General features: G+C 32.7%; 1 protein-coding gene and 1 long non-coding RNA gene across 2 annotated transcripts in view; one reads left to right on the forward strand and one right to left on the reverse strand.

Annotated features, from left to right (window-relative positions):
• LOC143910004 (uncharacterized) overlaps positions 1-12,864 on the reverse strand; it is an 805,996-nt gene that overhangs the window by 749,701 nt on the left and 43,431 nt on the right. The gene's annotated exons all lie outside the window — the stretch shown is intronic.
• Positions 1-12,864, forward strand: part of LOC143910003 (uncharacterized) — a 236,460-nt gene that overhangs the window by 222,838 nt on the left and 758 nt on the right. Inside the window, exon 4 of the mRNA XM_077428336.1 lies at positions 7,695-7,788. Within this exon, the coding sequence (XP_077284462.1) occupies positions 7,695-7,788 (94 nt within the window). The remainder of the gene's footprint in view (positions 1-7,694; positions 7,789-12,864) is intronic.

A 12,864-nucleotide genomic window follows, 5' to 3' on the forward strand; every position in this document is an offset into this window, starting at 1 on the left:
CGGGTGTACGCTAACGAAATACAGAATACATAAACAATCAGAAATACAGTAATACATACATATACAATCAGAATACATATATAGCATATAACAATTAATCAGAAATAATAATCATAGAGACATCTATGGATTATTTTTAGATTTTTTTTGTATACAATTTTTATACATATAATAAATACTAAATTATAGAGATGTCTAAAGAGATATCTATAGATTTCAGATTACTGTGTATAATTATTACAAATTATACACAGGCAGATTTTGTGACAACAGGGTTAGATATAATACCAATTTTCAGGAACCGTTTCAGCAATGATCAGATAAAATTGGCAAACTCTGATAGAGAAACGATCGATTTGGAGTCACAAAACCCCCAAATCTAACCAGCAGTGGCGAGGACTCGAACCTTTGACCTCGGTGGTGCTAAATATATACGCTACCACTAAGCCAAACTGCTGGCTTAGTAATATGAGAGTTAAAACTATAAATATTTATATATTCAAGATAACGAGAACCTATAGAGCAAATTTTATAAAATATAGAGTGAATTATAGGCGTTTAAACAATTAAAATCTGATATGGCCATATCACGGCGAAAAGGTTGAAGATAGATTATAGTAGCTTGCCATCACCGTCATAGACGTCACCGTACCCAAAATTGTGGATATTTGATACGCATTGTATACGATATTTTATCTCCAACGTAATGACAGACGATACATTAACGTATATTGTTGACCAAAATGAGCAATATGGCAAAGTATGAAAACGATCGGATAAGAGATAAGAGATATAAAAAATTACCACTAACACGAAAACCATGTGAACTGTATAAGAGGTATGTAAAAAAAAGCTAAAAAACACTATATAAAAAAAAGTTTTTTAAAAACATACCTCTTCTATAATTTGTATATAAAATTATTATTTTGAATAAAAATACCAATAATTGTATATTACTACCGCCATCTATGTTTAAAACTAAAAACTGGATAAACGTGAGGCACTTTTCAGAAATTCAAATTTCAAACGCGTCTAAAACGATATTTTTTCTCCATCGTAATGGCGGAGGATCCATTTACTTATATTGATGACCAAAATGAGCAATATGGCAAAGTAAGAAAACGATTGGATAAGAGGCAAATTTTTTCCTGAATTGTAATCGAAAGTGAAGTATAAAAGAGGTATGTAAAAATAGATTTTTAAATGCACCCTATTGATCAAGATGTTTCCAACAGTTGGCGCTGATTGGATAAGTGTAAGAAAGTATCGTGCGTCATCTGTTTGTTTTACATGTGGTCCTGATATAAAAAAAAATGTTTTTTTTTAAATCCCCATACTGGTTGATCGTCTGTCACATATTTATATACATATTTACCGACAGTCATTATCTCATAGGTTATGTGAAATAAAGGACGTGTGGTCACCGTAATTATGACACAAGGTTGTCCTTGTTAGCAATTAGACACAAGGTGCACACCTTTCCATCCACTTCTTTATCATCCTTAAGGATACACTTTATGCTTGGAAGTACTAATTTTACTTCCCATTCAAATATGATTGATGGGTTTCCAGTTTTGGGGAGAATACTCAATCGACCCTAGATTGGAATCCCACCAGTCGCGAAGGTGGTTATGTTAGTAGATGTACATATTTATTTACATAATTTAAACAATATCAGTGTAAAATTGAGACCCAAAATTCACACATGGTATAATAGATCTGAGCTTCCTAACAGCAGGTTTGTATGTACTCGAAGACTTGCGTGAGTTAAGGGCTGAGGACAACCCTCTACCATTATATTCAGATATCACCAATTCGTCAGTAGTATGACACCATCATGTATGACTCCTTCATTTTCACATGATGTGTAATCAATGTTAACAATTAAAACGACTAACCAGTAGGGATAAGACACACCATTGATTTGTGGCACACCTAATTTAATAAATAGCACCATTGATTTTTAGCACACCTTAAGCACTGACTAACCGAAATTGTACAACAACACATAATTGTTTTAAATAAGAATATATAAACTCGATACTGTTAGAATTTAAGTTAGTTCGTAATCAGCTCTTGTACTGAATATATTAATAAATCATTATTTTTTATTCAAACCGTTCGTCTGCAATTCTTTATTCGTGCGAGAAGTAGCGGTGCGGGGAGAACGGCGAAGTATCTGGAAATCGGAAGCAAACGCTTCTGATTTTCTAACCTAACTTAACACTTGGAACGAGGGGGTGTTCGCGAAAGGGTTAACGCGATATAAATTCAAACGGGCGAGCTTAAGGAGACATTATCACTGCAAAAAGAAGTGAAATAAAATACTGCCCTTTTAAGCAGAGTGCAATTATCAATTAATTAAATCGTCCAACCCTGTTGCGAAAACTGCAACCCTAACTGTTTTATACAGTTCATGCGAAAGTCAAAGAATTCAAAGGCGAACATTTTTAAACTTGTTTTGAAACATACGTCCTTTCGAATCGCTACGATTCGAATACGAGGCAACCCTTTGATCGAAAGTGTCATTATTACACCGTGAACCGGAAGTTCAACAAGGGAACGTGAACGAGAAAGGTATTTAATGAAACTTCTGTATCATACCTAATGGCTAGAAGCTCTGTTTCTTTATTGGCTTTTTGGGTTCATTCGTCTTTTGTAACTAACAAAATGAAAAGGGGGAAAAATGGTGGGTTTGTTTCGAAACTAGAAAACGGTATACATATATTGCCAATTTGATGTATCCCATGGGAATTCTCATATATGTATAAATTTCATTACGAGTTAACCTTTTGCACTAGTGGATAGCTTTTACCCTGAGTTCGTACCGGTCGGATGTTGACGTATATTTGCCATTTTGGTTTTTGCGATTTTTTTTCACATACATGCTGTGCCATGACAGGTCACTCTAAATCGAAACTGTATAGATATAATACTAACTAGTGAATAGACCGATGAAATATCATCGCATGGGTATAAAATTATTATATACCCGTATAAAACTAAAAAAAAATCCGGAACCGAAACCGTTATTTTCGTAGACTCTCATAGATAGTTTTAAATTCTTTATTTGTAATAATTTTCAATTCTTAAAGTTAACGTTAACAAAATGTAATATTTTCCGATTATACACAAACGGTCATTGACCTCGTAACGTTGAATATTATTATTACACATAACAAAATACATGCATATACATATGATGTGTATTTACAACACGTATTCTGGGCGAGGATATGGCCTGCGGCGCGGGCTCGTGAGAAAATTTCGTTTGGATCGGAGGGTCCGAGGTTCGATTCCCGGCGCCCGCGGTTAATGAAATCAATTTTTTTCTCGAATATCGTCAAAATATAAATAATTTAAATTTAGATAAAAATAAATATATAAAAAAATTATTCAAAACCTCACTAAATGAAATTATTAAAATAACGTATTTTTATATGGCGAGAAGGAATATTTCAATTAATGTTTAAAAAAAAAGGCGAAATGAAGAATTGGATTTGGCGTGGTGTACGTTACCATTAGCTCAATTTAGACCTATATTCAGGCTATTTGGGGTGATCGGTTCGAGTCGCGACAAAGTCGTCTCGTCGAAAAATGAATTTATCGATTTTTATCGATTCATTCATTATGTTCGGCGAGAGTTAGGACACACACAGATTACCGTCTTTATATTTTATACAATGTAGATATTAATTACACACCAAAGAATACATATGTATGCTTGCAACAATCAACAAATTCAGCCAAACTGAATTTGGGATATAGGGAGGAGTTACAACAATCAAGTTGGATAAATGGGCAAAGTCTGATAGGAAACGGTCGATCTGGATAGTAGTAACGATACAAATATTGCTAGCAACTATAGACGTTATCGTCATAATATAGAAAATTGAATTTATCTTTCAATTTCGGTCGGAATTCGAATCCATGACCTTTTTAGTGATAGCCAGTGGTTTATTTATTTATTTTAATTTGACTAAACATACACGTACAATATATTCCGAACTTATATAATATGTGTTATCTACCTGTTTACGATACATACTATATAGTATATATAACAATTAAGCGAAAAAAATTTTCAACACACACAACACTGAAAACAGATAAATTATCCAGAAACCACCCTGATTTCATTAAAATTTGATACTTTTGATAAATTTAAACAATTATGAATGAATCCCATTCAGCCGAATGTCTATCAGCCAAGTGTCCATTTGGCCAAATATCCTTTCACTCAAGCGTACGTTAGCCAAGTGTCCATTCGGCCAATAATCCGTCAACCTTTTGTTCACCAATCTTTCTTGTGGCCTTCCTTTCACCCTCTTACATTCTTTCAGGTACCATTACAGCACTTCTTTTGTTTATCTTTCGTCCATTTTTTTGTTTCATGTAATTTCAATCTCTCCACCATTGTCATTTCAATCTCATCACTCTCTCCACTATATCCACTACCCTTGTCATACTTCTTACTCACGTATTCTGTTTCTTATGTCTCTTCGTTATATAGAAACTAGCTGAAAATAGAAAGTATGATTAGAAAATTAGACTTTTGGAAGCTATGTACATATGTATCGAATATTATCGAACTGAAGTATTTGAAACCTTACATAATTTATTATATACATATGTATAATAACTAGCTGAACCCGGCATGCTTTGCAATGCCATAATAACGCATGCAATTCCCGTTCCCGTTACAAGTGATGGTTGGAGCTCTACTAACGTCTCTTCAAAGCCAAAAGTCTCTTCAAACCAACTGGTATCGTGGTTACTAACAAACACATTTCCTTGACTACACAATGGCGCGCCATACTTTCGCGTCGGTAAAATCTTAATAACAAATATTATTGTTAAGAGGTTTTTTCGCGTTTTTTTTTTCACGGTAATCTTCCCGGACATGCATACAACAAATCCTGAAAGTTCCATCGTGATCAGTTGAGTGGTTTAGGAGCCCATACGAGAGAGACAGACAGACAAACAGAAATTCAATTTTATATGTATATATATATATATATATATATATATACATAAACTTAAAAAATGTATGTTTTTATAAAAACAGTTGATTATATATAATACGTATAATCTACATATAATATAATATATTATAATCAACGTTTTTTTATAAAAACATACTTCATACTTATTTATTTTTAAAATACGTATAGGTACATTTAATACAAGTACAAACATACTCACTCTTAGCTGAGCCTTTCACATGCTGTAATACCTGGTATAGCTTTATCAAAATATATTGTTACATTATTAAATTTTGAACAGCCACACGAGATCCTCTCGGCATTAATTAATTCACCTCGTACATGCTCATAATAATAATAACGAATTTAATTTTAACATCTAACGAAAACAAATAACGTCCAAATGCGTTTTAACCTCTTCTCGATCGGCGTAAAAATTGCTAATTTTCATATTTTGAACTGGGACGTTGGGGATGGGGGGGGGGGGGTTGGAATTTAATTAAGCAATTAATGATAATAAGCGGTCGCAAATTTAAACCCCCTCGCCGCCGCCGCCACCGAATCGCAATTAATTATTGTAGTGGTAGTAGTTCTGGCGTTGTTTTGGAAGAGAAGGGGTTTTGGGGCTGATTTACTGCCATGCCCACTCGTTCACATCTCGCGCCGATTTTAATTAGTCCCTTGGTAGAGGATGCTGGTGTGAACGTGCCACTAAAATAATATATTACGCTTGTGAAGCGGTGGCTCTAAACCTGTTTTCAACAGGTAAATCTTATTCAATTTGTAAAATATTAGTCTTGGCATCACTGCCATTGCTAAGCCACTGAGTTGCGATGTATACAATCATAATTAAACTGAAATCAACAAATATAATTGTTTTGACAAAAAAATATTGGACAATTTTACACCCCTTGTGAAGGCTTATGTACATACATATTGCATATGATGTTAAATCAAAGTATATCGGTTTATCAAAGTTATAAATAATAGAAATAGATATAATGGCTGAAGTATTCTGGTGGATGTCAAACATTTTATTCGATTTTATATTATTTTCAATACATATGTACATATGTATGTATGTACATATTTCCAACGATTTCTAGTTGCTTTAGTTAATAAAACTAGATATGAAATTTCAGTTGAATAAATCAAAAAGAGTAAAACATAAAAAAACCTCTCTAGAGTGAAAGTACTACCCAAGTAAAAATATTCAAAAATTATTAGGTAAGGTTAGATTAGGTAAAGAAAAACATAAAAAACCTCGTTTAGTTCAAGTAAAAATATTAGGTTAGGTTAGGTTAGGTTAGGTTAGGTTAGGTGAAGATAAGCATAAAAAACCTCGTTTCTCTAGAGTAAAAGTACTACTTCCAGTTCAGGTAAAAATATTCAAAAGCTTATAAAAATTAAAATTTCTATTACATGTAAAAAAATTTCAGTCGGATTCGGTTAGCGGTTTGGGATATAATTGAATTCAAAAACTTAAAAAAGAGGACACCTATAAGGGGAGGTACCATTTCCGGTCAACTTAAAAATTTGAAAAAAATCTACGTCGTATCGATAAGAATTTCAGTAACCAATACTAAGTTTCAGTTCAATAGAACTAACGGTGATCAAAAAATCGCCAAAATACACAGACACACACACACACACATTTTTCTAGATCATGAAAACGTGATCAGTGATCGATTCTGAGTTCGAATCAGTCAAAATCTCGAGTTTGAATTCGAATAAAATAAAATAAAGGTACTGTGATACACATATGTATATAATATATTAAAATAAATATATACTTGTGAATTAACTAACTTCTTAAATCAGCTATTGGTTTGAATCATATTTATTTTGCACGTGTGTACATACATACATATGAGCCGTTATATTTGATAGTGGCTAAAGTACAATTGTCATTTCCAAAAACACTATTTCTGTTTGACAAATTGTTATCACTTATTTTAATTCGATATATCCAGAACCTCGGAAAAGCAGAATAAACGTATTACAAGCCACAAGATTTTTAAATATTTTTAAACGCAAAACATTACATTTAATGTTTTGCTAAATATCTCTCGAAATGAAGAAAAGTGGACTTATGCCACTTTCAACTATAACGACTTATATGTATATACATACATCTAAGACCAGGCTTTGTATATAATGCATCGTGATGGCCTCGATCTGTTTTACTATAAATATTATTTTTTTTACATAGATATATATCAGGAAGGCTTGACAGGAAGACCCCAATTCACCTTCCTGGACAATTAATTACAAACAATGCAACTTATTATTATTACATAAACCACTGTATTTCCAGAAGCTGAAGAACACGAAATAACAATTAATTAATAAATTAATTACACAATTAATCCATTAAGACATATATGGATTTATATTTTGTATTAATTTTTACAAATTATACACACAATAAATACAGAAGATTTGTGACAACAGGAAAGATGATAATTTTTTGCCAATTTTGATGAACGGTTTCAACAATGATTTGATAAAATTGGCAAACTCTGATAAGAAACGATCGATTTAGAGTCACAAATACCCCCAAATCTAACCAGCAGTATGGCGGATCGAACCCACCGATTACTTGGTGCTAAACATACACGCCATCAGTAAGCCATACTGCTGGCTAATATTTATAGTGGATATCAGTTTATTTTATTTTTTATTAATGTATTAAATTTTTTTTTTCAGACATAGCACGCACGCCAAAATGGTGGACAATGGAGCCGGTGCGATATATATAGTAGGATCCTTCAAAAGGATGACCATAGATCCTGATTTTAAGGTAAAATCAATCTACATATTATGCATATATGAATATTAATTTTTGCCATAATTAAAAAATATTAATATTCGACGTTGATGCTTTCAAGAATGAGACGTGTCGTAATAACATTCATAAAGATCGACATTGAGTTTTCGATATTAAAAAACATTCCTTTGAAGCCTGTTTTGTTTTTTGTGTCGCCGTCGTTCGCGCATTTATTAATATTAATAAGTAATTAGAGAAACGTCGTCAACGTGTTAATTTTGCGCATGAATAATAAAACAACGTGACGGTCTCGCGTTTAATTAATTTTTGTTAATTGAAAAAGAAAAATATATCAATATTTCGAACGTTCGACTTTCGGAAACTTCGGTTGTTACGAAAGACGACTGGGGGGGGGGTGATTTTTTTCGCTTAAGTTTAAGAATAATAATAAAAAAAGTCGATGCATTATCGAATTGCTTTCATTCACCAACATTTTGGAATATGGTAAAAATATGAAATCATTTTTTTTCAATTTCGATTGTATAAGAAGTTTAAGACGTCATAAGACGGTTGATACTCAAAATTTTCCATGAAAAATTTAATAATAATAAATATATTATATATATATAAATTTTAATAATTAAAAATAGTTCATTCTAACAAATGTTCAAATGGAAAAAACTCAATATAAAATAGTATTAACAGTGGGAAAAAATCCCATGTGAAAATACGTACTTTTAACTTTTGATTTGAACTGGATGAATACTTGGAATAAACAGGAAATTGACAAATTTTGAGACATCGAGCGAACAACACCAAGATATAAAAAAAATTCACTATTTAAAAAACACATATATCTCCGAATCTCGAGCCAATCAACATTTTTTAATACCAGATTCATGTTTACTGGGCATAGATCTACATATAAGAAAAGTTATATCTCGTCTCTGAACCATTTTTCGTGTCGAACAGTGTAATTTATGGAGACCGGTGCAACAGTTCCATTCATCGAATAGAAGTAGCCTTCAAATATTCAACTTTGTCTAAGGCCCGGAATCTACTAAACGTGAATATGATAATATTTATTAATAGAGTTTGACATGGAAAAGTAACGATGTAACCGTATGCGATATGGTGTATTAACCCTTACACGAACGGAGTGAAAAGTTTGACCGTCGGAGAGTTAAACCGAGAGGTCAAACTAATTACAGGGTCACTTGTATACGATGCGGTGTTTCGACTTTGGTACGTGTCCGGCTTTGTGTTGGAGGACCCTTTCGGCGAAAAATCGCATCATTAATTCGCAGGCGCCGATGTAAGGCACCATAATAATCCCGTGCGGGGCTGGGGGGAGGCACGCCCCGTTGGGGTGCAAGCGACCAGAAAAAATGTCAATAGGGTTACCCCTACGGACTTCCGGTCGATTAGTTCCAATTTGGCCGAGGCCAAATCGAAAATCGATCCCGGAAGGAATGTCTCTTTGAGAACTTGGTTGACTGCTAAATTTTCAAAAAATGGTATATATTTTTGGACGATGAAAAAAAATGTGACATTAAGACTTGGATTTCAGCCATTGTTCGTTTCATTGGGTATGATTTAATGTTAAAAACACGTTTTTTCAAGTAAAAGCCGATAATATTGTAATTTCTGATAACCTTAAGAGGGCTGTACACCTGAAACCTTAATTTTGTTACCGTTCCTTTCTTCGATATATACATATATTGAGTGTATATATATATTGAGTGAATGCGACAATATATATATTGAGTGAATGCGACAGTTGCGCTTCGACCAGATAAAACGTATTTTAAATTGACAAAATCGAGGTTTCGTATTCCACTATTTTCTCCTCCAAAACTGGACCAATTTTTACTTAAAAAATTTCATGGGTATGAAAAAGATACTTTCTTATAGATGTTTGGCGGCTCCTACCTCATATAAAAAATAATTAATCAAAAAAATAAAACGATAGATGCGCCCCAATGGTGGACATCCATAGCATATTAAAAAATAATTTCTCTAGTGCCATAATTGAGGAAGGGAGAAGTATAGTACGTTTGTATGGACGAGGCGCTGTTGTCCAGCCCTCTTAATATCTGATTTTTATTTTAATATTGTCATTTTGAATGTATTTTACTTTTTTTACATACCTCCTTTTTTCTCATTTAATTTACATATATGTTATATATGTATGTATAAATGAAACCCCTTGGGTCTATCGGCTTTGCCGCTTCCTCTAATTATGTTAAATAAATAAATAAATAAAAGCATTCTTTAAAATAAATAAATCAATATGAAAATACAAAATATTGAAGACCGGTAAGTTTTGCTGTTTCAAATGCACCGCAAGGATATGTAGATATTTAAAAAAAATTAATAATGTTACGTACGCCGCGGATTAAGCGAATAGAATCCCAGAGACTATGTGACCATTCAAGGGTTATCTGTTAACGGATCAACTAAGTGCTTGCACTTAGGACCAACGGATATCTGTGAACGGATTAACTAAGTGCTTGCACTTACTTCCAGGATTATATCTGGACTCTAAGTGCATTTAGGCTAAACAATGACCGTTATTAGTCCTTTCTCAGAATCGGTACGGGGAGACCCAATGTCGTGGAAATACATATCCGAATACGTGACTATACAACAGATAAACAGATGAAACGTCCTGAGAGATCTACCCTTTATAAGGTGGTACGTAGGCGATATCAGGTAATTCTGGACTGAGCACTGTCAGTGCGTGTATCTCCTTAATCATCAATAAATGCTGTGAAACGACTGTTGGCCTTTTGCTTGGATCCTCCACCCACCCCTACGCAACAATAATTTTATTTTTGAATCGTTTTTTTTTAATTTTGTCCTAGTGTTTTCGGCCTGTAAAGTCTAATATTAATTTATAAAATTATGCCATATTGACACTTTGGTCAACCTGTAAAGTCACTATGGTCTAAAATGGTTTAAATAAATATATTTAAAAAAATTAACACATAAATGTAAATTATAAATAATACATTATAAAAATATATAATATCAAAAGTAAAGTTAATTATAAAATATTAGTTGTTTTACCCGGCTTCGCTCAGTATTTGTAATATAAACAGCTTAAACATGACGAATCTAATAGTAAATATTCTTTTGTTTTTTTATTAAATTTATTTGAATCGAAAAAAATATATATCGAATCGTCATAGAAACTGTTGTTTACGAAGTCGCCTACGGGGAATGCCCCCAGCGCCCCCCGGGTTTTGCCCCTGGCGTTCCCCGGGCCTTCGCCCCCGGTGCCCCCCCATCCACCATCCCCATGTCGTCATGGAAATTTTGACTTGTTTTCGAAGTTCCCAACCAAACCCCTCCCAACAATATTTTCTTACATACAAAGTGTCTTTTGAAATGATGTATTAGATATAATATGACCAAAAATTTAAGCAAAAAAATTATTCACGTGAAAAAAAAATACTACTTCCGGTTTACGAATTCTGACCAAAACCCTACCAGCTCTAAGTTAGTACATAAAGGATAGAAATATAAATTTTCAGCTTAATACGTTCAGGGGTGTGGACAGAGTAGTGGGCACAACATTTTCGACCTTTCTAAGAGAAAAAAATCCCACTTCCGGTTTATAAAATATAATAATTTTTTTTTATTTTCATCAAATTGATACAAGAATTATACTTTTAGAATTTTTTTGTGACGAACACACATGTTTAAGGGGTCGAAAAAAATAGTGGAAGAAAAATTGAACAAGAGTAAACTGCTACTTCCGGTTGACGGATGCTAACTAAATTTTATAATTAACTTGGTATTAAACTTAAACTTCTAGATATGAAATTTCAGTTCAATAAACCAAAAGGTTTCTGAAAAAAACATAAAAAACTTCGATTCTCTAGAGTAAAAGTACTACTTCCGGTTCAGATAGAAATATTTAAAAAATATGAGGCTATAAAAATTATTATTTATATCATATTTAAAAAAAATTCAGTCCGATTCAGTTAGTGGTTTGGGAGATAATTGAATTCAAAAACTTAAAAAAAGAGGACACCTATAAGGCGAGGTACCATTTCCGGTCAACTTAAAAATTTGAAAAAAATTTACGTCGTGTCGATAAGAATTTCAGTAACCGATACTAAGTTTCAGTTCGATAGGACTAACGGTGTTAAAAATATCCCCAAAATACACACCCACACAGACACACACACAGACACACACACACACACACACACACACATTTTTTCTAGATCATGAAAACGTGATCAGTGATCGATTCTGAGTTCGAATCAGTCAAAATCTCGAGTTCGAATTTTCGCATGATCACAAAACTTCATCTATTGTTACTACGTACATAGATAAAGTAAAAAATACATAAATATGAGAAAAAAAACAAAACAATTTATTTCTAGAATTATCAGATAATTATATTCGTTGAGCTTTGATTTTTTTTTTTTTTTTTTTATAAATCAATCTAATGATTCATTAAATAGGCGTTAAAGAATCCAATCAAGATTAAAAATCGTTCAGACATTTATTATCTCTGGATAATTAAAAATAATACCAAAAAATAAGTGTAACCAATTTATAATTTATATTTTTGAAATATTTTTAAAAATTGTTTCCATACAAAATAAAGACTTATAACAAAATGTTTTATTGTACTATTATACTAAATCTAAATTTTGGTGACAAATTATAAGCGTGAACTTTTTTAACATAAAAAACTAAAAAAGATTAATATATTTATGTACATAATAGAAATATTTATGAAATTGATCATATACGAAAAAAAAACAATTAACCCTTTACTCTAAGCGCATGAACTTTCAAGTTGGAAGTCGTTTCGCTTAAGGCTCACCCCCACTCCCCAGAAAAGTTGCGCAATAGCAACTCTCAGTAAGAGATCTCAATGTGCGCATCTTTCTTATAGAGTAGGAATGGGCCGTAAATGGAACCATTTCTTCTTGGCGTGAAAATACACTGAATGGTACGTGGTACATTTTTTTTTTTAGAAACATGCGAAGAAAACGCAACACCTCTAGCCCATATAAATGGTACATAGTCCCAAAAATCACCCCCTGGAGTGTTGGTGATATTTTATCCTTGCTTGACACTGAT

Source organism: Arctopsyche grandis, chromosome 3 (assembly GCF_051622035.1).
Source record: "Arctopsyche grandis isolate Sample6627 chromosome 3, ASM5162203v2, whole genome shotgun sequence".
In the NCBI taxonomy this organism is placed as follows: Eukaryota; Metazoa; Arthropoda; class Insecta; order Trichoptera; family Hydropsychidae; genus Arctopsyche; species Arctopsyche grandis.